Here is a 25,443-nt window from a genome sequence, read left to right as displayed (position 1 = left end):
TACAGTTTAATAGCTTTAATGTGTTTACTTTTTCTCTTTTAGCTGTTCATTTTGCATACAACATAGAATCAGTGATTGCATGAACACAGCAGTCTCTACAATGCCAACTATACCCAGCACATCAAAGGGACCAAATGACACGCCATGCATCTTGAGTGGCTGCATTGTCAGCTCTCTGAGCTCTCCCCAAACCCACTGCAGCCCCATTTCTCATGTCTCTTAGAGACAAGTACAGACGTAGAAATGAAAAGCTTTAAGTAGCTCCAAGTGCATGGCGGTTTCAGCAAGGTTTTGATATACAGATGGGTTTTGGGGACTGACGTCAGAAAGCCTGGTTGACCTGGCTGTCACACCAACCTGTGAGTTCATTAAACACAACGTCAAGAGTTTTTAAACATGGCTGATACATTATGGGTCTCGGTATCTTCTGATAAACAACCCCCTCTGATGTTTAAAGCAGGATGAAAATGCTGCCAATGGAAAGAATTTCATGACGTCAAATGGATATAAAGAACAACTCATACACAGCCAGCACTTCTGGCGGGACCAGCTCCGAACCTCTGCACTGTGGCAGCACTCACAGAAACTACTTCTCAGCTGTGACAGCTTTTGCTTCCCTCTTTCCCTTTCTCCTCCCTTTATTAAAAACTGGGCTCCACCCATGGCCTTAAGCATATCAGAAACTGGTGATATTTGTTCTGCAAATGGTCATTTTAAAAACAAAATCATCAAAAGCTGGGTTCACATTACTATAGATGCTGTTTCTGCTCTGAGCAGGCAAAGGACTGTAACTCAGTACGGTTCAAATAGCTTAGGGAAGAGGACAGGGCCAGCAGAAGTTAAAAGTGATTGCTTCTTTGCTTAAAAAAAAAAAAAAAAAAGTCTGATACTTAGTTTTTTTCCTTCACATAGAAAATAGATTTTGCTATTCTTGTTCAATATACAAAACATAAATCATGTTTAGAACTTGGAATGTCTACTGCTATGAGACCATTTTTGTTGTTAAAAAAAATCTGGCATTCAATGTTTGTTTGCATTTGAAGTTAAGTAATTGCACTCCTGAAATATGCTAGCTTTCCAAATGACAAATTCACCACCTACATTGTCAGGAAGGCTGATGATAAACACTCTCAGTCCTGGGTTTTCTTTCGGGGCATGACATCATTACAATTTATAGTCTCTGGGGGACAAAAATAGAAAAGACACATGGCCCAAGGTTCTCGTTCCTTCCTGTTGTCTCTCTCTGGAGGACAAACAGCCTGGCATCCATGACACCACTGCCGAGGTCATGCATACCCACTGTCCTCTCAGGTCTGAAGACTGCTTCAGCCACACTCTCATCGCCTTCTGTTCAGATGCTAAATGTGATGTCGTGCTTACTTAACACAGTATTTCTACTCGAGACCGTCCATAGTTGAAAAGATGTTCACGTAGAACCAGAGGTAAGACTAACAGTCAAGGAGCCTGGGGAGGGACAGTGCCCAAGACAACTAGAAAGTAAACATGTAAAAGTTATCAGAAATGTGGCTTATCAGACTCTAACCAAGTGTAGGTTCCACTGTTCCTCACTGGGGTAGTCCTCGGCCCTCGTCCTAGCCCCTCAGTGCTCTACATTCCAACCTTGCCCTCCTCCCTTAAGGAGGACATTGACAAGACAGTCCTAATCTCTTTCACAGAGCTACGGTTTTAAAACAGCACAGTAAGAGCTAAGAACGGAGGAGCTGTGAAATGAAGTTGAAGTTGTGGCATTTTTCCAACTTTATGTCTTAAAAAGGATAAAAGGATCTAGATGAGAAGTGCACAGACTACAGGAGATAGCCTGGGCACTTGTATGAGGGTATTATATTCTCGACTATGGTCTAGGGCTTAGGTGCTCCCATGTGACAGAGTTCAGAATTCCCTGCATTGCTCTAAGCAGTCCCTATTTGTCCTTACATAGGCTGGGGCAAATTTAAATTTTACAGGGTATATCACCTTCCCAATTTAAAGATGTCTAATACATGATTTCTATCAGGCTAACTGAAAATTATGAGAGCACTATGACTTTGTATTACATGGAGAATGCTAAATTGCCCCACAGTATATTTCTGTGAAACTTCCTGTTATCAACCAGGTAGTCACTGTTTTCCCTGTTGACAGCTGACATCAGGAACATTGCCAGCATGTTCAAACCATCTCATCTAGGTCAGGATCTTTAAACAGTATAAAAAGGAGAACGTTCTAAAGGAGAACGTTGAAAATGAGAACGTTCTAAAAAAAAAAACCTCATCCAGGGTCTGGACAGGAGTAGAGTAAGAGGGTGGCATGCTTACGGCAGTGCTGGGTGAGACCACATCTACCAAATTCTATTGGTGTGGGGGGGAAGGGATTTGGGACACTATTTACAATTTTCACCTGTTGAAAACTGAGGCTTCCTTTTCAAAGTGTCAGTTAGTGCCTTTAAGAATGATACCTCCTGCCTCTATCATGCTTTTGTACAGGAGTCAGAAGTTACTATCCAGAGCCACGAATTCTCAGGCATCTGGAAACGCACACTTGAGACAAGCCCCTTTCAGTTCCCTGTGGTTACCCTCACCACTCCATTCCTGCATCATGGCTTCTCCCTCTGCTTCTGCACGAACACACTTTAAATTATGAATGGGCTGGTTAGATGGTCTGAAGGATGCAAGCACTCCCATTCAACACCTGGATGGTCTGGAGTGTCGTGACAATGCACAGCCAGTACACTTCCTCGTGGGCACTGCAGGAATCAGGTAGATTTTCCTGCCGTGTCTCAAAACCTGCTAGCCCTCAGCTGCCACCAGAACCATTAAATGATCCCCTTGTGCAAAGAGGGAGGATGCTGGCTCTTAGAGGCCTTAAAGCTTCCTTTTGATGTGGCAAGTGCACCAAGATGTTGTGGTTCAACAATACAAGACTTCTAGAATAAAAGAAAATATACCCCTAAATATGATCTTTGCTTCATTCTTGCTTTTTGGTGCAATTCTGAAAAGCAAAAATTCCCATGATGATTTGTCAAAATGAACAGCATATGTTCTCCTCAGTGACGATAACTCAGATTGTACGAATCTGTAGCTATTACCAAGTGTATAAAATGATAATAACACTCAGCTTAACAGTATACAGCTTGGTGTTAAACTAAACCAATGATGGACAAAGCACCGGCATGGCTAAGAATCTACAAAAGCTCATTAGGAAACATTTGGAAACATGTACCTGTAGACCCCACAGTACCAACTGTCCTCGCTCTTTGCAGTCTACAACCTAGGTAAAGGGATGCTATTTTTAGCTTTATTTATATATACTTTTTACTATTTTACATTATTTGGTGGTATTTTCCCCACAATACTGGATGCAATTTTAAATTAGTGTCTTTGCCCCAGATTTACTCTGTATTTTACCCATTGTTTTGGGGTTACTTGTTGCAGCTTCCCAAGAAAAATGACCAGGCAGAGGAAATTGGAAAGGAATATGGCCAAGCCTTATAAGTTGCCAGATTTAAACACATATATGAAAGACAGGATGACATAGGGTATGAATTTCGGAAGTATGAGCTCTAGATTGCAAATTATTTCACAGTCTGGAGTAAACAGAGGAAAAATAATAAATGTCTGTTAATAGGTGACATTTCTAGTATACAGTAAAAAATAGTCAAAATGTCAAAAGTGAGTTAAAATCAAGTATGTACTTTTCGTGTGTGTGTGTGTGTAATTACTGTCAATGGAGACAAAAATATTTTGGTTTAATCTGGAAAGCAAAGCTAACTTCAGAGAAACAACCGAAGACTGTGGCGGCACAGCTGAGAAGCACCCAGCGTGGCCAAGCGTGTGCTTCTTACAGAAAGAGAGAGCTACCACAGCTACAGTGCCAAGTATGGCTGCTAGGCCCCTGCTGTCAACAGCAGACTGTTGGTCACATAAAATCAGCACATTCCAGTTTAGCAGGCAAAAGGCTCAGAGCTTCTGACTCACAAACTATACCGTTGGTTATTCCAAAGTGGTAATTAGGAGTCCACTGAAATGTCACAAGGGGCTACTCAGATCAAGTTAATTTGGAAAAGTTCCCAGACACTGTCTTAGGGTTTTATATGTGTTTTCTCCTGACCCATATGGCATTTAGCTTGGCCATGAATTTATTTTGTACTATGAAGTATGGTACCCCAGCTCCTCTTGGAAAGATATCTTTAGAATGTGTGTTCTCTTGTGTTGAGGGCCAATAGATTCCTGTTACTTCAAGATGCAGCCAAGTAGCCCAAAGGCCTAGATAAAAACGACTTAACCAGGGGCAGTTCACATGTCATAGTTCACAGCCACCATGTGGTGTCTGACTGGCGTCTTTTCCAGAGCAGAACCAGGAGTGCGGGGGGAACAGACTAAGGCAATTTTGGGTGACTATTCCAGGAAGATCTGTGTAATAACGTGTCAAGGGAGGAAAAAACATCTCTGGAGTCAGGAAGAAGAGGAGGAGGTGAAGAAACAAAACAAGCAGGAAAATCAAAGTGTATCTGACAAAGGGAAAGAGGTCACTCCTTTCGTGAATCCCTCATGCATTTCCAGATACACAAGCCAACAGAGCATCCAGTTCCCTGGAGCCACTTGAGAGAGGATTAATTGCGTGCAATTGCTGTATTTGTCCACGATGTCCAGATCACTACACTTGCATGACAGAAGGTAGCTGAAGTTACCAAGCGTGTAGAACTCTACACTAGAACCTTCTCTTGGTCATGTTCTTGACATATACCAGACTCAAGAGGCCAGTCCCTTCAGTTCAGAGCAAGGAACAGAATGTGCCGCTGGCCAACAAGAATGTGTGCATACGCTCACACTGTAGAACAGCGATCCAGGTTGGCCTGGGCAAGGAGGCCACATTAAAAAGTACAGGTCTTGGGGAACTAGCTTTGGATTGTTCTAGGTTAGTATAGTTTGTTTTTATGATTCAATAACTGCGAATGCAGCGAATTCTTAAAAATCCCTTTCCCTGCCCTCCCACCCCTATCTCACCTGAAGAGTACAAATTACCAGGGGAGCAGCAGCTGAGAAGTGGTTAACAGGGACCCGGGGCTGGCATCGGCTTTACTTCTAAAACACTGTAAAACCCTCCCAAAATTTGGCACTGTGGGGACTGTTGGCAATTAGAACTCAGGCTAGGTAGGGAGTCTCGGCAGCCTTGGGGATGATCCCAACGCTTTGGCAGTGCTGTTTATGGAAGCCTTCCACGCACTCTCTCAAATCCATCTCTCCTGCAGCTAGACTCACCCTTTCTGAGCTGCCTGAGAAGGGGGGCGGGGGGCAGAGTGCCCAGCCACGCCTAACTGCAGACTCCCACAGCTGGGCATAGGCCAGGAAGGGAGCATTCCAGGAGGACAAGGAGAAGGGCAAGGGTTTTATATGTAACTACTCATCAAACCGCTACCATTTTGCCTAGAATTTCTATCTTTTAAAAAAGGTCTGCGAGCCATGGGGGCGGGGCAGGTAAGAGGCAAGAAAGGAGTATGATATACATATATATATATATATAAATACATATTATATATATGTATATTCTATTTGGTTATAGTTAGAAATAATAAGTTACTTTTCCAAAGCAAAATTTACAAGTTACCCATAAACCTCAGTTAGAAGGTTTTGTAGCTAGTGCAATCAGCAGTGCTGGTTAAGAAACCTTGCTTGTTCAAGGGCTACCAATGGACTAATTTGGTTAGCTTTCCTTTCTTCTTCACCAAAACAGTTGTTTTTTGTTTTTGTTTTCTTTCACAATAAAAATGTTTCTCAAATTATTTCTTTCCTCTTGTTATACACTTTTGCATTAAGCAAATACAAAAGAAGAGAAGTTGACCACGTGGGCTCTGAAGTCAGGACCTTCGGTTAGAATAAGGGCTGCGTGGACTTCTAGAGCAAGAACACCCAGACCAACAAGCATCACTGACTGAACCGGCTCCTTTCCCTTCCACTTGACGCTTAACAACATCCGTGCATCCACGCCTCTCCGCACGCCAATGCTTCGGTATAACAAGAAAGAGTGCACTGTCATACTGCAGCATTCTGAGAAGCAGTAACGGAAACCCTAACCCCAATGCTGAAAACACAGGATACAAAAGGAAGATGGCTTCCTGGGAAGCCATTATTAAATCTTGATGCAGTCAAAGAAACGCAAGTTCCTGGAGGAGTCGAGACAGGTTTAGTCCTTGGAGCCCCATTAATCTTTCATTCTCCAATCTTTCATTGCCCTGGGCTTTGGGCAAGGTACACAGTGAAGGACAGAGGGCTGGGCAATGGGGTAGGGATGGCTAGCGAGTGGGCCTTGAGAGGCCATGCTGACAAACACCCACTGACAGGACAAAACAAGGCGGGCTCTGCAGTGAAAATCTTAGCTGTTTGGGGTGGGTTCAGTCAAAAAGGACAACCAAATATGTTCTATAAATTAACTTGTGAAGTACAGAGCCTGGGGGGCGGGTAAAAACCCCACGACTTTGGTGTTTGGAAGGGGAGAGCAGCAATCCAGGCCCCCAAATAACTCTGCGTTGCTTGAATTCCCCACCAGCTCTGGCAGTGCACACAGGCCCCCAACAGCCCGTCTGCTGTTTTCCCTGCAGGCGTCAGCAGTCAGTTTGAGGTTGCCCGGGGGTTGGGGGGGGGGAAGGGAGGGATACTGGGTCTGGACAGAGATTTGCAACCAAAGATGAAAGGCCTTCCTCTTGCCAGGAAGCATGTCCCAGTCATTTGCCATCAAATACCAACCTACGGTGGCTGGGTGACTCTAGGCTGCTGTCTCTCCCAACACTGCTTGAAAGACGTGAAAGCTACTAAGACAGGCTTGGGAAGGGCTTTGCAGAAGCCAGCAGCTGGTCAGTGTAAGCAGGTGATCCCTAGCTCCTGATTTCTCTCAGAAGCCATATTCCTCATTGAAGACGGAGGGTCACACAGCACTGCGAAGTGCCCCGCTCCATTCAATTTCTGTGGGTGCTTGGGAAGGTGAGACAAAAACTTGGGTCTTGTGGTGAAGTCAGCGGCTGCCTCTGAGGTGAGGTGTGAGCAAAATGGTAGAGTTGCGCTCCACAAGGAGAGGCGTTAGGGCTGCCTAACTGTGTTCTGACTCTGTTAAATTAATGAAGGGAGTAAACAGAAGGGGGCGAGGTCTGGCTTTCCATCCTTCAGTCTCGGAGAGCAGACAACGGATAAGAAAGGGCTGCCTGTCTCCTTCCAGGCTGCTGGAGTACTGAACACAAGCTCAGAATGGAAAGCATTTCCTAGGAAACAGCTGCGGCTGCCAGGCGGAGGGAGGGCTCAGCCAGCACATCATCTGGGGATGCCTGCAGTAGTAACTGGGCTGCCCCGCCCACAGCTGCACAGAGGGCACCAGGGCAGGTGCCTGAAAGACCACAGAAGAGATCACCAAAAGAACATTAAGAAGGAGAATACATGGCCCGTCTTCCCTCTGCCTCTTAGGTGGGATCTATGACCCCCTATGCACACATTTCAAACACTGGCAGAAGGGCTGGGGAACACACACTCTCTGCAGCCTCTCAGCAACGGCAGCCACGGGACCCTCAGCGCTCACAACTCAGAAGGGGTTCAAGACTGCCAGGGAGGGGGGTTCTGGGTCGGGACGCAGGATCCTAATTATAATTCCCCACCCCTTTTTACTACGTTAAGAGAACAGTGTGTAGAGAGTCCTTTAGTCTGGGGCAGCAGAGACCCTGCAGGGCTCACTGCTCTTCTGTCTTGCTACTATTCCTGAACTTCACCACCATGACTGTAATATTGTCAGGGCAGCCTCTGTAGAAGGACTGCAGAACGATGCTTTTGGCCCCAAAGTGCGGTTCATCCAAGCGCTCCTTGATGAACCGAACCGCCTCTTCATTGCTGAAAGCATCCCACAGGCCGTCTGAAGCCAAGATCATGAACTCAGGCTGCAGCTTGTCCAGGTCAAAGGTCAAGATGTCTGGGTCTGGGATGACCACGTTGAGATTTTTCAGTGGATAGTCTCCTAGGGATCGAGACATGGCTAGGATCCCCTGGACCCTCCAGGAGCCGTTGAAACTGATGAAGCCACCTGCAAGGACAAAGTGAGCCTGTTAGCTCGCCCAGCGCTTCTCTCTCACGTTTGGTGCACTCTGGGTGTGAGTACCACAAGCTGGCCTGCTACGTGTAAGCTGAGCCACAGGTACTCCTTCGCCTCCGTCACTGCCAAGGCCAACAGCATCTCACTGCAGAGCGTGGGGAAGAACTTCATTCTCTCATCCTTGGCATTGCTAATATTTGCAAGAATATAATCAAGGGCGGAGCACAGGTGAGATGGAGAATCGGTTTTCACAACAGGCTGCAGCAGCTCAGTGACTGACAGCATGGAGCTGCAGCACGGGCACCTGAGGGGCAAAGAAATGCTGGACAGCAAGTGGACATCTCTGAAGTAATCGCTTAGCAAGGTCACTCTTGGATGTACTGATGTGGATCCCAAGCCGAACTGGGATTAAGGGAAATCGCATTTTAGGCATGTTTAATGACCTTGGATGAGAGATACTCCCCTCATGTGATGCTATATTTTCCTAGCTGCCAAATGACTATAATATCTATTCCATTGGACTGTGAGAACATAACAGGTTATTCTATACAAATCCTCTAGCAAGTGCCTGACAGCACATTTGTTCAGTGTTATTTAGTCTCTCCTCTCCCTCTCTTCCTTTTGTTTTTTGAAAGAAAGCCTCTTTTAGTCCAAGGTATTCCTGAACTCACCATATGGCCAAGGCTGGCCTTACATTTCTGATTCCTGTCTCCACTTCCTGAGTACTAGCCCTAGAGACACTCGCCACCATCTCTGGCTTCTAGGATGCTTTCTTTAAAGGAGCTGGAACTTTGATTATTCACACATTTGTCCAATACTTATTGAATATCTACTCTGCAGAAGGGGTGTTTCAGGAGATGAAAGTTATAGAAGATCTAGACCTTTTACTGACAACCTTGAGGACAGAGAACTGCATTTGTCGCTGTCATCAAGCAGTGCTCTTCTGAGAGAGAGAGTGTTGCTAAGCACTGAAGCAAGGGAGGGGGGAGGGATGACGTGTGGCAGTGACCACTACAGAGGAGGGAACTTTAGCAGAACGGTGGGCAGACACTGGACAATCCCTGCAAGTGTGGCAGAGAGGTCAGGGACAGGGGCTCTGCGGTCAGTCATGCTTTCAGTTGTGGCTTCATCACTCGCTAGCTGTATGTCTCTCTGCAGTTCTGACTTACTGGCTATACAGTGATTACAGCATTATGGGCTTCACAGAATGTGTATAATGTAAGTGGTACTTGGCTTCTAGCACAGTGAGCACAGTGAATGGAAGCCAATACGAACACTGTTAGTAAAACAGCAGAGACAAAGAGATCAACACATTTGGTGCAGACTGGCTGGGACTTCTTGTCATGCTAAGCAGGAGGGAGAACGATGTTTTGAAGTCTACAGCCATAATAAACAAAAATAAAGATGACAAAACTCGTCATCATTTCTTACTCCTTCCTAGGGTGATTGAATCAGAGATTCACAACTGGTCCAGGCAGAGAACTATGACTGCAGAGCACTTAGCCCAAAATGGAACATCTGTACCATGCTCTCTGTGCCCAAGGTTCAGAGACCATTGAGGCAGAGGTAGCAGAGAAAGCATCAGAGCAGAGTTGGTATATGACTACAAGGAAACTTTCGTTTGTTTTGTTCTTTGAAAACAGCAGGGTAGCTGCATATATGAACTCACAACAGTTGTGACGAAATGCACAGTCTGTGTGCAGGTCAAGTCAGGCAGAATTCAAGCATGAAGGTGGGAGATGGGTGTGAAATTCCACCTCTGACAGCTGCTGGAAGAAAGGGTCAGTTTCATTAAGGGTGTGGCCCTTCGTACCTGGACTATGTTCTCAGCAGGTAGCCACACTTCTAAGAGGATTCGGGCAGTACAAACTGGACTTGGTGGGTAGGGAAGACAGCCACAGTGGCTTTCTTGACTGTCAACTTGACTATATCCAGAATGCACCCAAATGAGCTTGAGCATGTCTGTGAGGGAGCTTCTTCATTGGGTTGTCTGAGGCGGGAGGACTCACCTAATCTAGGCTACACATTCTGGTGGCAGCCTACACACATAACAGGACATGGGAGGAGGAGGATCTTCCTTTTTGCCTGCTTGACGTCATCTGTCCTGCTGCCGAGGCATTGCTTTGCTGGTATTAAAACCTGTTTCTTTGGGATTCTAATGTAGACTGAGACATCCAGCCTTGTGGACTGTACAACTGATGGAGTCTTTGCCTTTCCATTCTGAGACAGCCACTGTTGAACTAGCTGGACCACAGCCTTCAAGCTAGTCAAGTAAATCTCACATGTTTTTATATATGACTGTTTAACAATATATATATATATATATATATATATATATATAATTATATATAATGTTCCCAATCAGTTTTGTTCCTCTAGAGAATGCTAATAAGTACAGGTAGGGGGTGGAGCTGGGAAAATTTTGAGTAGGAAAGTGAATATGAGCAAAATGCATTGTATAAAATTCTCAAAGAATAAAATTATTTTAAAAATATACCCTTGCCTACTTTATGTAAAAGAACGAGCATGTCAGATTAATTTGCTTCTATAAGGAAGCCCTGGAGAGTGGGAGCGTACGCGTCAGGCATGACAGGGAAGGGACAGAGGATATAACATGATAGTGATATCTCAAGAACATATGCTGGATACTAAAATGGAGTTTCCAGGTGTATCTGTGTCCTGCCAAACTTAGCTGCCTGGATCTTCAGTTTGGACTCAGGGTGGACTCTTAGGGGACACGGTGCTCACATAAATGACTGTCAGAGTGTTTTACTCATCTTGCCTAAGCTTGACAGATGCTCTAAAAACATTGTTCCATTTTATCAACAGAAAACCTAAGCAAAACTTTCAAGAAGTTGAAAGTTCTTGAAAACTGTTCTGTACCACAAGCAGGAACTGAAGCGGGGAGCTATAAGAAAATTCAGCACACAGCTTCCTGCTGTGAAGACGTAAATGTTCATTAGGCTCCATCATATGCTCATTGGGCAGAAGCTAACCTGCAATAACCAAGGGTCATTCTGGAGGTTTACACAGGTGACAAGGGCCAGGTTGCTCTGCGCCTTGAACATCTCTGGGCTGTCAGTTTAGAGAGAGAAGGGACTGCTGCCTTCCATATATAGGAGCCTCTCAGATGTAATAACCCTCCTCAGAGTTTTGGTCTCAGTAACACTTTACTGACCCATGCCTATGATTGAAGGACTTGGGAGGTGGAGGCAGGAGAACTGGGCCAGCCTGGGCTACCTGAAATCCCATCTCAAAAATGAATACCACCTTAGTGATTTCACATGGACCAACCTACTTAAAGCTACGGCTTCCTGACATCCCCATCTCTTCATCTGCTCTATGCATGTACACAGCAGTCACCACCTTATGATACACTAAGGTATCCATTTCTCTTTGCTTGGTCCTATTAACTCTATCTTCATGTCAACCAACTTAAGAATGTAAGTTTTGTGAGGGCTGTGTTTGTGAGGGGGAGGGCATGCTGAATGAATAAATAGTGGGACCCATCTCCACTTAGGCTGATCACTGAGTTGGGTGCTGAGGTATAGAGATAACCAAAATCAAGCTCTTGCTTCCACATAGCTCACTGTTGTGTCTGCCTTGCTTGGCTCTGTAGTGCTGAGCACAGCTGCATTCCAAAGAGCTCACAGTCAGGAAGGCAAGATGGGTAGGAGCCAGCTACATGCATGCATTTTTACAAGCCAAAATGAGACTTACCAAGGATGCTGGAAAGAGAAAGGGCAGCCACCCCAGACTGTGGAAGTCTGCCTCAGTGGGACCTGAGAAGCTTCCAGCAGTTGAGTTTTAAGGGATACATACTTTTAATCCCCTCGGAAGTGGAAATGACACTTGCATAGGCACAAATATATTGACACTGGAGTTTTAGGAGTCAGGCATGGCTGCAAGGGAGCAGGGGTCCAATGATCAAATTAGACTTTAAATGGAAAAAGGATTGTCTTCGGCTCTTTTGGACTCTTTGGCCATGAAGAGTGGCAAATTAAGTCATCATTAATTATTAAGAAATGTACAGTTTAGGAATATACAAACGTAGAAATTTAGATCATGTCATAGTGTTCCCGTGTGCTGCTTGGTAAGTGAATGTGATCCTTAAAGAGTCTCCAAGCAAGCACCTAGATCATAAAAAAAAAAAAAAAAAAAAAGGTAGACTTCCTCCAAGGTGGGGGGGGGGTCACAAACTCACCAGCTCTCTTTATCCGTTTCCTTTCCTTCAGCTGGTAAGGCTTGTGATCATGAGACAAGGGAATGGCATTCCCATCTTTGTCACACAAGACTCCTCGAGAATCACCAACATTGGCCACGGTGAGGTCTTTATCTGATAGTAGAGCAATCAAACACGTAGTGCCTGCAAGACAGGAGAGAGAAGCAGTGTGGAGGTGGGCAGTGGACAGATGGTCCCTCCCGTCTCCTGGTCACCAGACTCCTCTGTCATCAAAGCCTCGCTTGCTAGGAGGGAGCCCGACTCCAGCTCCTCTGGGCATGATCACGGTTCACATCAATAGCGCTGATCAAACCTGACAGTCCATTTTCTTAACCGCATTACACTGTCACCGAAACAGGCTAGAAGAACAGTATCATTTTCCTAAATCACTTTGTTTCTGCTACTCCTAATTTAAAACACTGCTCTTAACAGGATGAGGACAGAATCAAAATCAGTTCAAAGCCCCACACAGCTGGTGCGTGTTGTTATCTTCTCTTTGGTGCTGAGTCTCTGAGAGGTCCCAGTGGCAAGTGTGAAAGTGTATAGGTGTGGGCGGGGGCTGGCTCCCGAGGCAGACGTTAACAACCATATCCTGTGGCGCTGTGACAGGACTAGTTCTGTCAGGAAAGGTCAAGTCTCAGTACAGAAAGTCTGAGAGCTGAGACCGGGCAGCTAGAAAAAGCACAGCCTGCCTCAGGTGTGAAGGGCTATGAAAGCAGAAGCAGAAAAACCTACAGGGAAGATAGCAGTGGAGCAGTGATGGTCAGATCACGTGCTTGCCTGAAGCCACACAAGACACACAAAGGCAGGCTTTCCTTAGTTCCTTTAGAAGTGAAAAGGAACAAAGCAAAGAGAATCGAACACTCTTTCGCCTCCCTCTCTGTCCTGCCAGTCATTGTCAACGGTCAACTATCTGCTGAAAGGCACCGCTCACAACTTAGCTCAGACTGAGAGCTTTATTTGCTGGAAAGTACTCACTGTCTTCCTTAATAGTCCCTTCCTCAGTAAGAAAGCCATAGTCCATAACAAAATATAAACTGTATCTAAATTACCTTTTAGTTTTTGTAGAACAACAAAAAGAGGACTCCATTTGTTGTTGTTTGTTATGTTTTATGCCTTTACCTTTTAAAGTATTGTGTGTGTTCATCCATAGTCTGGTTCCAGTCTTTCCTCTTCCCACTGTAACTATAATCTTTGAATTTGGGTTTCTCATTGCCTCGCTTTTCAGTATTTTTTTAATTTGTGTTTGTTTATGTATTTGTGTTTGTGTGTATTTGACATGCATGTAGTGTCTGTGGAGGCCTGAAGAGGGCATTCGATACCCTGGAGCTGTAGTTACAGGTGTCTGAGCTGCCTGGTGATGTGGGGGCTGGGACCAACCCGGGATCTTCTGCAGGGACAGTGATCACTCTCAGCTGCTGGGCCACGTCTCTAGCTCCCTTGCTTTTCTTCTTAGATTTTTATATTTTATTTTACGGTACATGCCTTTAATCACAAACAATGAAAGTAAAGTTAGTTTGTCAAAGGAAGCACCCATGTTTGAAAGTGATGTCTAACAGAGTGGAAGAAAAAGTGATAAAAGTGGTAAAAAAAAAAATCAAAGATTTGGCAGAATAGGATATACCCAATTCTCACAAAAAGAAAGAGGAAAGGAAAGCCACTTAAGGGGCAAGAGAGAGAGAGAGAGAGAGAGAGAGAGAGAGAGAGAGAGAGTGTTTTACTGGGAGAGTTTTACAGAGAGAGGTTGAGTGAGAGAACAAGCTAGACCTAGGTAAAGGCAGGATGAATCAGAGAATGAGAAGGAGCCAAGATATTAGAGCAGATTTCTTAGTTTGAGGCCAAGCAGAACAATTTAGAGGCTGAGAGAAAAGCCAGATTGAATAAGTTAGCTGGAAGAGGAGTTTGATCCAGAACAGCTGAGTTGAATCCGCAGCCAGAGCTCAGTAAGAATAAGAAAGGGTGAGTTTATTCAGCAATAAGTCTCAGAGGCTGAAAACATTCTAGGCCTATGTTAGATTGTACAAAGGCTAAAAGCTTCCAGGTTTAGGCCTAGGCTAGCAGACAAAGGCAATAATACTCCAAGACACTAACTGAAGCAGGCGAATAAAAGTTCCTTTTACACGGAGTCCTTTCTGTTATCAGGAACATTATCCCACAGGGGCAAAGGCTCTAGGGAGGCAGCAGCTAGACGTCCCCATGTTCAATAAGGTATGTAGGTATTGTCTTCCTCTTTAGATGCCTTGACATCTACAGCCTTGGCAAGAGCTTGGGTTGTTTGGGGGTTCTCACGATACCCTTTTGGCCAACAATTTAATTAGCTGTAACCCATTGCTAGTACTGAAGCTTCATTTGGTGATAAGAGATAAGATTGAGTTATGCTCTATCTCCCCCATTTTTGGATGATTTCATTGAGAGACATACCTCAACATTATAAAAGCAGTTTACAGCAAGCCCATAGCCAACAGGAAATTAAATGGAGAGAAACTCAAAGCACTGCTACTAAAATCGGGAACAAGACAACACTGTCCACTCTCTCCATATCATTTCTGTATAATATTTGAAGTCTTATCTCGAGCAATAAAACAACTAAAGGAGATCAAGGGAATGCAGATTGGAAAAGAAGAAATCAAAGTATAGTTTTTTGCAGAGGATATGATGGCATACATAAATGACCCTAAAAATTCCATCAGAAAACTACATCTGATAAACACAAGTAGCTGAATAAAAAAATTAACTCACAAAAATCAATAGCCTTCCTTTATGCAAATGGCAGATGAACCGAAAAAGAAATCAGGGAAAACAACACTTTTCATAATAGCCTTAAATAATACAAAATTTGAGGTAACTCTAACCAACCAAGTGAAAGATTTGTATGATAAAAACTTTAAGACATTGAAGAAAGAATTTAAAGAAAGTATCAGAAGATAGAAAAATCTCCCATGCTCCCGGATCAATAGGAATAACATAGTAAAAACAGCCATCCAACAAAAGCAATCTACAGATTTAGTGAAATGCCCATCAAAATTCCAACACAATTCCTCATAGTGAAGGGTGAATTTTCAGTTTCATATAGAAACACAAAAGATCCAGGATAGCTAAAACATCCTGAATAATAAAAGAACTGAAGGAGGTATCGCCAGCCCAATCTCAAATTGTACTACAGAGGTAATAATAAAAACAGCCTGATATTGGCACAAAAACAGACACATTGGTAAATGGAATGGAATTAAAGACCCAGACGTAATTCCATACACCTATGTTCACATGGTTTTTGGTAAAGAAGCCAGAAACACACTGGAAAAAAGACAGTATCCTTCACAAATGGTGCTCGTCAAACTGGACAGATGCACATGGAAGAATCCAAATAGATCAATACTGATCACACTGCATAAAACTCAACTTCAGATGCATCAAAGACCTCAACACAAAACCAGACACACTGAACCTGACAGAAGAGATAGAGGAGAACAGCCTTGAACTCACTGGCACAGGAAGAGACTTTTCTGAACAGGACACTGATAACAGCTTATAAATGGGACCTCAGGAAACTGAAATGCTTCTGTAAGGCAAAGGATATCATCATTCAGACAAAGAATTTTTCCTAATACACATATGATAGATGGCTAATATTCAAGATATATAAAAAAACTCCAAAAAAAAAAAACCTTAAAGACAATCCTATTTAAAAATGGGATACACATGTAAATGGAGATTGCTCCAAAGAGAAAACCTAAATGGTGAGAATCACTGAAAGAAATGTTCAACATCTCTGTTTGTTAGTGATACTACTTCTGTGATAGAACATCATGACTTAAAAGCGACGTGGAAAGGAAAGGGTTGATTTGCCTTGTGCTTCCATATCCCTGAAGGAAGCCAGGACAAAAGCTCAGACAGGGCAGGAACCTGGAGGCAGGGGCTGATGCAGCAGCCATGGAGGGCGCTTGCTCCCTATGACTTGCTCAGCTTTCTTAAAGAACTCAGGACCACCAGTCCAGGGATGCACCTCCCACAATGGGGTGGGGGGCCTTTGCTATCAATAACTAGGTAAGAAAATACCTGACAGTGTTGTCTATAACCTGATCTTATGGAAACATTTTCCCTCCTCTCAGATGACTTCAGCTTGTGTCAAGGTGACATGAAACTAGCCAGGACAGCATCCTTAGCCATCAGGGAAATGCAAATCAAAACTATTTGAGATTTCATCTTACACCTGTCAGAATGGCCAAGATCAATAAAACAAATGACAGCTCATGCTGGTGAGGATGTCGAGTAAATGGAACATTCAGCTATTGCTGGTGAAAGTGCAAACTTGTCCAGCTACTGTGGAAAACAGTGTGGCAGTTCCTCAGGAAGATGGGAATCGATTTACTTCAAGCTCCAGCTGTACCACTCTTGAGCCTATACCCAAAGGATGCTTCATCCTGCCACAGAGACACTTGCTCAGCCATATTCTTAGCTGCTCATTCATAAAAGCTAGACATTACAAACAACCTAAATGTCCCTCAACAGATGAATGGATAAAGAAAATGTGGCACATCTGCACAATGGGACATTACTGAGCTATTAAAAAAATTAAATAATGAAATCCACAAGTAAACAGACAGGACTAGGAAAAACAAAACAAAACAAAACCATCCTTGAGTGAGGTAGCCCAGACACAGAAAGACAAATATGGTATGTGTTCACTTATAAGTCGATATTAGCTGATAAGTCTATGATACTAAGCTACAATCAATGGAACCACAGAGGTTATAGAGTAAGAAATCAGGGGGCAAATAGATCTCCCTAGGAAAGGTTAATAGCACATATATTTATGGATAAATGTGGGCCACTGGAACAGGAGGATCAAGTGGGGAGGGGAGGGAAGAGAGGAACAAGGTAAGGAATGTGGGGAGGGGCAGCTAAAATGAAGGGCCATTTGAGGGATAGTATGGAAACCTAATAGAGTAGAAGCTTCCTACATATATATACATATATATATGCATATATGTATATATATACATACATACATACATATATATATATATATATATAAAGATGATCTAAATGAAATCACTAAAACAAATTTTAACATCCTACAAAAACAACTGAAATAACCAGAAATAATCATCACCCTTAAGTTTTTGTATTGGTTGAACTCGATCTGCAACTATTTTTACTTTGTTCTAAGTATCTGCTTGGCTAAACTTGCTCAATACAATCAGAGCATAAATTCTTCTATGTGGCACATTAGTGTTGGAAAGGTGAAAGGCTGCATTACTGGGAGTTACATGGCATGCGGGTACGTGCAGCAGAACTCATGGAGCTTTCTTTGACCTTCTTCCCTTCTCTATGCTCTCAGGGCAAGGACATCCCGACCAATGACTTCTACACTATTTTAAGTCTATGCAATTAGCCTCGCTGGCACTCAAGTTCACCCCAGCTTCTCCAGGAAAATGTCCTCCTGTGTAAGGAAAGGGGGTCCACCTGGCTGGGGGCTGGGCCTTTCCCCAACACCATTTCAGCCATACAGCTCTCCGTCTATCTGTTAGCTTACTGAGCTGTCAGATAAGGAAGAGGAGTCAGCACTGTGCCTACAAAACAGCCTGAAATTTCATTCTGTCTATGATTAAGAACCGCTAAGTGCACTAGCATACAATATGAGAATTTTTCCCGTGCTGCAAATCTGTCTAAACAATTGTCTAGCTATATTATAGGTAATTGGACTGGAGAATTCGATACTATGATGGAGCAGCTGAGAGTGGCCATTGTCACGGTAAATTCTACCAGAGTGGACGCAGGACTAGCCACAAGATTATCATCATGGATTGCTGCAACCATGAATCATCTGAAGGAATGGGTGGGCATGGGAGCGTTAGCAGGCCTTCTGGTGTTGGTCTCCTTGGGTTTTCCTGTGGTATATATGCAAGATTAGAGTCTCACAACAGCGTAATGCAGCCATGGTCATTCAGGCCTTTACAGCCATTGAAGCAGGACAGTCTCCCCAAGCATGGTTGGCTACCATAAAAAGCTAAAATGTTACGCTCAGGATGCGAGGCTAAGCACTGCACTCAGGGTCAGCTGCTTTGGACCCAGAGAAGAGCATGTCTGATTGCATGCGGGTTGATGCCCCAGGTCCCGTCTCTGAGAAAAAGGTATCGGACGGGTCTGATGCTCTTTGGGTGGATGACACCTAAATGAACATCGGTACAAAGTCCCAATTTATTTCTAATATCAGAGATCAGACCTCTACTCTTGCCTGCTGCGTCTAAAACAAAAAGGGGGAACTGTAGAGAGCTGCGTAATGCTGCGCCTTAAAGAAGGAGCTGGTTTCCGCCTTCCACCTTCCTGATGGTGAGTGCTCTCTGTCACAAACAACTCCACATTTGGCTAAGGCTGAGGATCTGGCTTACTTCCATGTATGTGGACCTATCTGCATTGCCCATGTGGCACGCTGAGGTTGGCTACCCAGAGGCTATTTAAGCTGTGGGCTGGCTTTCCCCAGGGTCAGATGATTGTTTAAGGTTCCTGAATAAACTAATAAACTGCATTGAAAAAAAAAAAAAAAAAAAAGAACCGCTAAGTGGATCTTCAGCACTATAGTATTACAATGAGGACAGACTGAGTAAATGAGGATCAGAATTAATATAGTAACCACAGGGGCAGATGGATGGCACACAGATTTAAAACCAGATTGAGGTCCATCAAGGAGGCAGAAAGGAAGAAGGGGATAGCTTAGAAAAATGTCTCTGTATCCCTGGGCAGGAAACTGGGCACACTCCCTGGAACTCAGGGAGGTTTACTATGAGTTTCTGGAAAAGGCTTTTGCTTTCACAGGCAGACACAGAGCAGAAAAGGACCATCTCTTTGGCTCAGTTTTGTCCTGTGAGTTTCACCGAATAGGGGACAACTATCTTGCAAGTGAGGGGATGATCTCAGCATCAAAGATTAGGGACTAGAAAGCACATAGTCCCCATCACGTCTGTCAGCATGAGAGTGAGCAGTGGCGGAGCTTACATGATCTGGCCCCATGCCAACTCTCCAATGTTGTGAAAACTGCTGACACAGTCTGTTCCACAGCATATTTTTGTTCCATAAGACAATAAAGCTCTTTTCTGTTAAGAGTCTTTTGAGCCAGGTTTAAGATCTATCTCAGGATGGAGGTTTCAGTATTATACTGCCTACACTGGCAAGAGAAGTTAAGGCTTGGCCAAAATGGTTGTATGCAGATGGCAGAAACAGAGCTATCGGTGGAGTTCTGGATAGCTGGACAGGGTCCTCTCTACAGAGAAACAACAGAACAAACCTGCCCACTTCCTCCAGAGGCCCATGTGGGTCTGGAGAAATAATCTATGTAGAACCAATGCAGAATGATCAGAAAGAAGCCAGGACACTGCGGCACAAACAATGCATTTAGCCTAAGGTTACAGAATCGTTTATAATATAATATTACTCAACTACTCTGTTGCGCCAATAGTCTCCAGAAAAATGCTTCCCAGGAGAAAATGCTTGCAATCACACTTTCTTTGGTATTTTGGTTAATAGTTTTGAGATAAATTGATTTATTCCATTTTAATGCTATTCATCAAAATACTAGTGCATAACATTATTCCTTAATTTTGAACCTCAGTAAGTATTTTCACATTAACAATTCCATTTTCAAGAAATTGTTAATTAACTGGGAAGAGATCTTGGAAAATTAACATAATAGCCTCACCTTACAGATGAAAACAAACAAACAAACAAACAAAAAAACAAAAAACAACATTCTGAACCTGGGTATACCTGTAATTTCAGCACTCTGGAGGTAAAGGAAGGGTTATCAGGAGTTTAAGGCTAGCCTGAGCTACATAGTGAGTTTGAGACTATATACAGGAGGCCCTGTTTCAATAAACAATAACACCAAAAATATCAACAAACACCTGGAAAGGTGAGTTTGCAGAGTCTAGACTTCAAAGCCTAGAGTGAGTGAAGCCTGTTTGAGCCATCTGACATTTGTATCTGAGGAAATGGGACTATGATCCACTCAGCTGCTCGAGCCAGAAGCTGAGGCATCCTGCTTGGTTTTCTGTTCCCCAATTGAGCCATCTAATATGTCACGAAGAGCTCTCTCCTCTAAAACAAATCCTGTTCTCACACTATTGGCACCAGTATAGGCCACTGTCATTTCGGCCAGCAGGTTACATCAGGTGAGCAGCAACAGCGGCAGAGCCTCCGTGCTCTGGCCCCAGCTGTCCATTATCCCCTCCCCCCCCTTGCTCACACAGGCCAAGCCTTTTGTCATTTGGAACCTCTTTACTCACTGTTCCCTCTGCTCTTCTGTCCTTGATACTGGCTAACACATCTGCTCTTGTCTGAGCTTGAAAGGAGGTTTTCGGAGAGTCCCTTTCTGATGGATTGCTCTCCTCTTTATTTCCTTATTGCCCTCCAGCACAACATTACATAGATACCCTGTTTATTTATTTAAAGCACTGACTATCAGTCTTGCCCTGTAGAATATAGGCTCCTAATGATAAGAGACATTGTTTCCATTAATCTGACGCTGCCTAGACTACTGCAGGCACTCAGTATTTGCTGAGTAAATGGATGAAAAGAGGACTGAATAAACAATCACCTGACATACTTATAGTCTGATGCCTTGTTCTGACAGGTCTGCCTAATTCAAAGCCTTACCGTACATGACCTTCTAGACACTACCATTCAAGGAACCACTCAGGGTTTTTCTTTTTGGTTGCTATTTTGTTTTCACCACCTGCTGAAAACATGGCACCCCTCCTGGGCAGGCAGAGCCCATAGTCCCATACACACTACAAATGGGTGGAGAAAGTGTGCAGCCCAGGTGAGTCCCCCAATGTTTCTGCTGGCCCAGGATCTGGTCTAGTACAAAGGAACATGGCTGGGACGCTCATTCTCACCCCGAGTTCCAAGGCTGTGTCCTTACAGAACAGTGAAGGTGCAACACGGTGGCTGTTCAAGGCGCCATCTTGGTCCCATTCTGCAGAGCAACAAAGCAGATCTGCTTTGTATGGCCCTAATTATTTGGGAACTACTCATTGGCTTACCCCTCCACACTCATATCCTGTCTCCTGAATTAACACCCTATAATGTAAAGGGAAACACGGAGAGCTTTTCTCCACAAGGTCAAATGTTTCAGGTGGGTGATATAAGGCTAAGTTTACTTTAGTCAATCAGCTGAGTTTCAAAATGTATATCAAATGGTGTTTAATGCCCCTAACTAAGTATTTTTTAATTAAAGAATTTTAAGTAAAATTCTTAACAACTCTTCACTTGTTATAAACTCCACTGAGCAGCTCACAAACTCACCTCAGCTGGTTTTCAAGGGAGGGTAGGAAGGGTACTGTTCTTTCCTTTCTACAGAGAGATGGGACAGAGCAAAGCGCTGTCGCTATCATCACATCACTCCGCTGATTAAATGATTATGTGCTAAACGGTTAAACAGCCCCAACCCAGCAATCCCAAACAATTAGTTCACTGCTAACAATGACCTGCCCCATTGCTCCCATACTTTACTACCTCCCTATACATTTTATAACTTAACTTCTGGAAAGACAAAGACAAAAAGGAAAGTGGCTTGGAAAAGTCCAGCATCTGTTGGTCTGAATAATTTTGCAAGCTCCGCGCCCTCAGGGACACAGGTCAGGTACAGCAGAAAGACTTGATGGCCCTCTGGGAGCAGCTTTAGCAACTACTTTTGGTAGGAATGTGAGTTCTCAAATATTTTCCTACTCTGAGAAGAGCAAACTTGGCAGTGGGTGTTGGGGCTATGAACGGAAAGTTGGGAGATGGCAAACTGGAGAAGGCAGCCGTCATGGGATGTGGAAGTAGCTGCCATGCAGGCAGGCAGGTCCATGGACACTTCTTTCAACCTTTTCAAAGTAAGTCATTTTTATACAGGCTTTCCTGATTATTATTATTTTTTTTAACGTAGGCAACTTTTGCTTTAACAGATATTGTAAGACACAAATGGAGAGGGTCAGGTTTTCCTAGCAGTAGGCTATCAGGGCTCCTAGCTTTCAATAGTGACACCAAGGAGACCTCACACTCCTGGCCTGCCAGCCAGGCTCAGAAATGTAACAACCACGGAATTCTCGAATCTCATCAAGTACGGGGAATTCTCATATCCATCTTTTAAGTGCATAAGTGATCTGAGGTGTTTGTTTAAGGTCACATAGGCCTGTGAGATGCTGTGGAGAGGGGCCTTCAATAGGAACCCAGGGTCTGCAGCAAGCTCTCTGGGCCCTGGTTAGTTGGCACTTCTTGTGGAGCTCCTGACTCCTCCAGGTCCTTTTCTCTTTCCTCCCACTTTTCTACAAGACGCCTTACGTATCACCCGATGTTTGGCATCTGTTTTGAGGCACTGCTGGGTAGCACCTCTCAGAAGACAACTCTTTCAGGCTTCTTTCTGCAAGTTTAGCAGAACTTAGCTCATAGTGTCAGTGTTGGCACTCTCCGATAGGTTGGGTCTTTGATTGAGCCTGGCATTGGCCGGGCATTTCCTCAATCTCTGCTTTATCTTTATCCCTGCACATCTTATAGGCAAGGTACAGTTGGGGTCGAAGTTTTTTGGTTGGGTTGGTGCTCCTCTCCCTCTGCAAGGAGACCAGTCTAGCTAAAGGGTGTCCTCTCAGTCTCGATGGCCTCTGCTACTAGGAGTCTTTGCTTGAGTGCCCCTCATATGCTCCCAGGAGCCTACCCTGACTTAGGTCTCCAGCTTGTCACAGAGATACACCCACTCTCAGTTTCTCTTTCTTTACAGACCTTCTGTCCTCTCGCCCTTGCTCTCCTCAGGTCCATTCTCCACTCTCTTAGCTGTCTGCACCCCTTCTCCTACCTTGTTCCCTCTCTTCAGTCACTACCTCTGTCTATTCTACCTACTTTTCTGAGTGAGATTTATGTGTCCTCCCTTGGATCCCCTATGTTACTTATCTTCTTTGAGTCTGTGTCTTGAAGTATGCTTATGCTGTACTATATGGTTAAAACTCAAATCCAAGCGGACCAAAGACCTCACTATAACATCAGATACACTAAATTCATCAGAAGAGAAAGTGGGGAAGAGCCTTGAACTCATTGGCACAGAAGACAACTTCCTGAAGAGAACAGCAACATCTCAGGCTCTAACATCAACAATTAATAAACGGGACGTCATGAAACTGAAAAGCTTCTGTAAGTCAAAGGGCAGTGTCAATAGAACGAAACAAGAGCTTACAGATTGGGAAAAGATCTTCACAAAGGGCTAATATCCAAAATATATAATGAACTCAAGAAATCAAACACCAATAAACAAAATAACCCAATTAAAAAAATGGGGCACAGAACTAAACAGAGTTCTCAATAGAGGAATATCGAATGGCCGAGAAACATTTAAAGAAATGGTCAACTTCCTTAGTCATCAGGGAAACACAAATTAAAACAAATCTGAGATTCCATCTCACACCTGTCAGAATGGCTAAGATCAAGATTACAAGTGACAGCACCTGCTGGTGAGGGTGTGGAGAAAGGGGATCCCTCCTCCATTGCTGGTGGAGTGTAAACTTGTACAATCACTTTGGAAATCAATCTGGTGCTTTCTCAGAAAATTGGGAATACCATTACTCAAGATCCAGCTATACCTCTCCTGGGCATATACCTAAAAGATGTTCCACCATACCACAAGGACACTTTCCTGAGTGAGGTAACCCAGACCCAAAAAGGCACACATGCCCTTCATAGGCTTTTGATTCATTCGAAACAGAGTTCCTTTTGGGGCCAAGAGAATGCCCTTTTCCTCACTGATACATTCTTATACCAGTGACCGGGAAACTGTAGCTTCATGCCAAGGGAGGGCCTAGTGGCTGGGTGTGAGGAAAGAAAACAGTCACCCCTTTGCACCACTTATACATAGGCACTCTATCTGCAAATACACATGCGTATAACACATATGTAACAGAAAAGTTTCCAAAATATAAAAAGGTAACTTGGTGAGGGGATTTGACCCATTTTGTTAGCTTCATTTAAACTTTTCTGTAGTAAGGTAAACTTTCTATGCTTCGTAAAATTATAATTTATTTGCCACATGGCAAAAATTATAATTTATTTGCTGACGGAGAACATTTACTGCATAAAGCAGTACATACATACAATGGGGGAGAGGAGGAACAGCCAATAATTTTGGCGACAGAGAATGAGATGGGGCAGATGGAGAAAGGCCCAGAGCAATAGCAATGGCAATGATGGCGGAAGCACTGTCAATAATTCCAGTTCAGATTCATCTTCAGCCACCAGTGATGTTCCTCAGCACCCTCAGTGATGGATACATGATGACAGCCATCTCTGCGCACCCTTGCATGACCTTACCTGTGCCTGTGCAGGGCGCCTCTATCTCCGCAGAGGGAGCACTATGTTTTTTGTGCCACCCACGTCATTTCCCCCTCACTTTCTAGAAGACCCCTGTACTCTTTGTCAGACACACAACTATAATTTTAAAACTAAGGTTGCGAGAACCCTTAGTTATAGAACTTCATCTTTACCATAACATTTTCCCCAAGTGAGTGATCCGTTTTGTTTGTGTTTCTTTTTTTTTTTTTTTTTTTTTTTTTTTTTTTTTTTTTGTAGCTGTGCTAGGGTAGTAGTCTTGATAGGCTGAAGAAAGTTCAGCTTGCAGAGATGGCCTAGTGGCTAAGAACATTTGCTGCTCTTGCAGGGGGCTGGAGTTTATCTTCCAACACAGGCCTCAGGTGGTTTACAACTGCCTGTAACTCCAGCCCCAGTGGACCTGATGCCCGCCTCAGGAGTGGCTAACATGCAGGCACGTGTGTGTGTGTGTGTGTGTGTGTGTGTGTGCATAAACGCACATATAAATAAAAATAATTTTTTTTTTCAAAACTAAAGTTTATTGGAGTGAACACACCTTGTTCAGTACAGCCCAGGGACACTCACTTACACAATGCTAGATTGCTCATGCAAATGACATTTCTATTAAATTAAGTATGAAGAATAAGGAAAACTGAAAGATATTTTGTCTTCTTTGGGAAAGAGAAAGAAATTGGTGAGTGTGGGAAAGGAGTGACAAGGGATAGAAAGCAGGTGCCCACAGAGAAAAGGGAAGAGACATAGGGATACTGCACTTCAAAGATTTCATTGATGTGTTATGATGGCCAGAGGGCCATCCTTTATACACAGTA

The 25,443-nt window shown here is 43.8% G+C and overlaps 1 protein-coding gene across 3 annotated transcripts in view; it reads right to left on the bottom strand.

Moving 5' to 3' along the window:
* Ppm1l (protein phosphatase, Mg2+/Mn2+ dependent 1L) overlaps positions 1-25,443 on the bottom strand; it is a 282,442-nt gene continuing 256,999 nt past the window's right edge. For all 3 annotated transcript variants that reach the window (XM_021648055.2, XM_060378422.1, XM_060378423.1), the window contains exons 3-4: positions 12,266-12,427; positions 1-8,052 (exon numbers count right to left, since the gene is read on the bottom strand). In XM_021648055.2, coding sequence (XP_021503730.1) covers positions 7,706-8,052; positions 12,266-12,427 — 509 coding nt within the window. In that variant the 3' untranslated portion in view covers positions 1-7,705. The remainder of the gene's footprint in view (positions 8,053-12,265; positions 12,428-25,443) is intronic.

Source organism: Meriones unguiculatus, chromosome 2 (assembly GCF_030254825.1).
Source record: "Meriones unguiculatus strain TT.TT164.6M chromosome 2, Bangor_MerUng_6.1, whole genome shotgun sequence".
NCBI classification, from domain to species: Eukaryota; Metazoa; Chordata; class Mammalia; order Rodentia; family Muridae; genus Meriones; species Meriones unguiculatus.
Note: the sequence above shows the minus strand (reverse complement) of the source record. Positions and strands in the feature narration are given on the sequence as shown.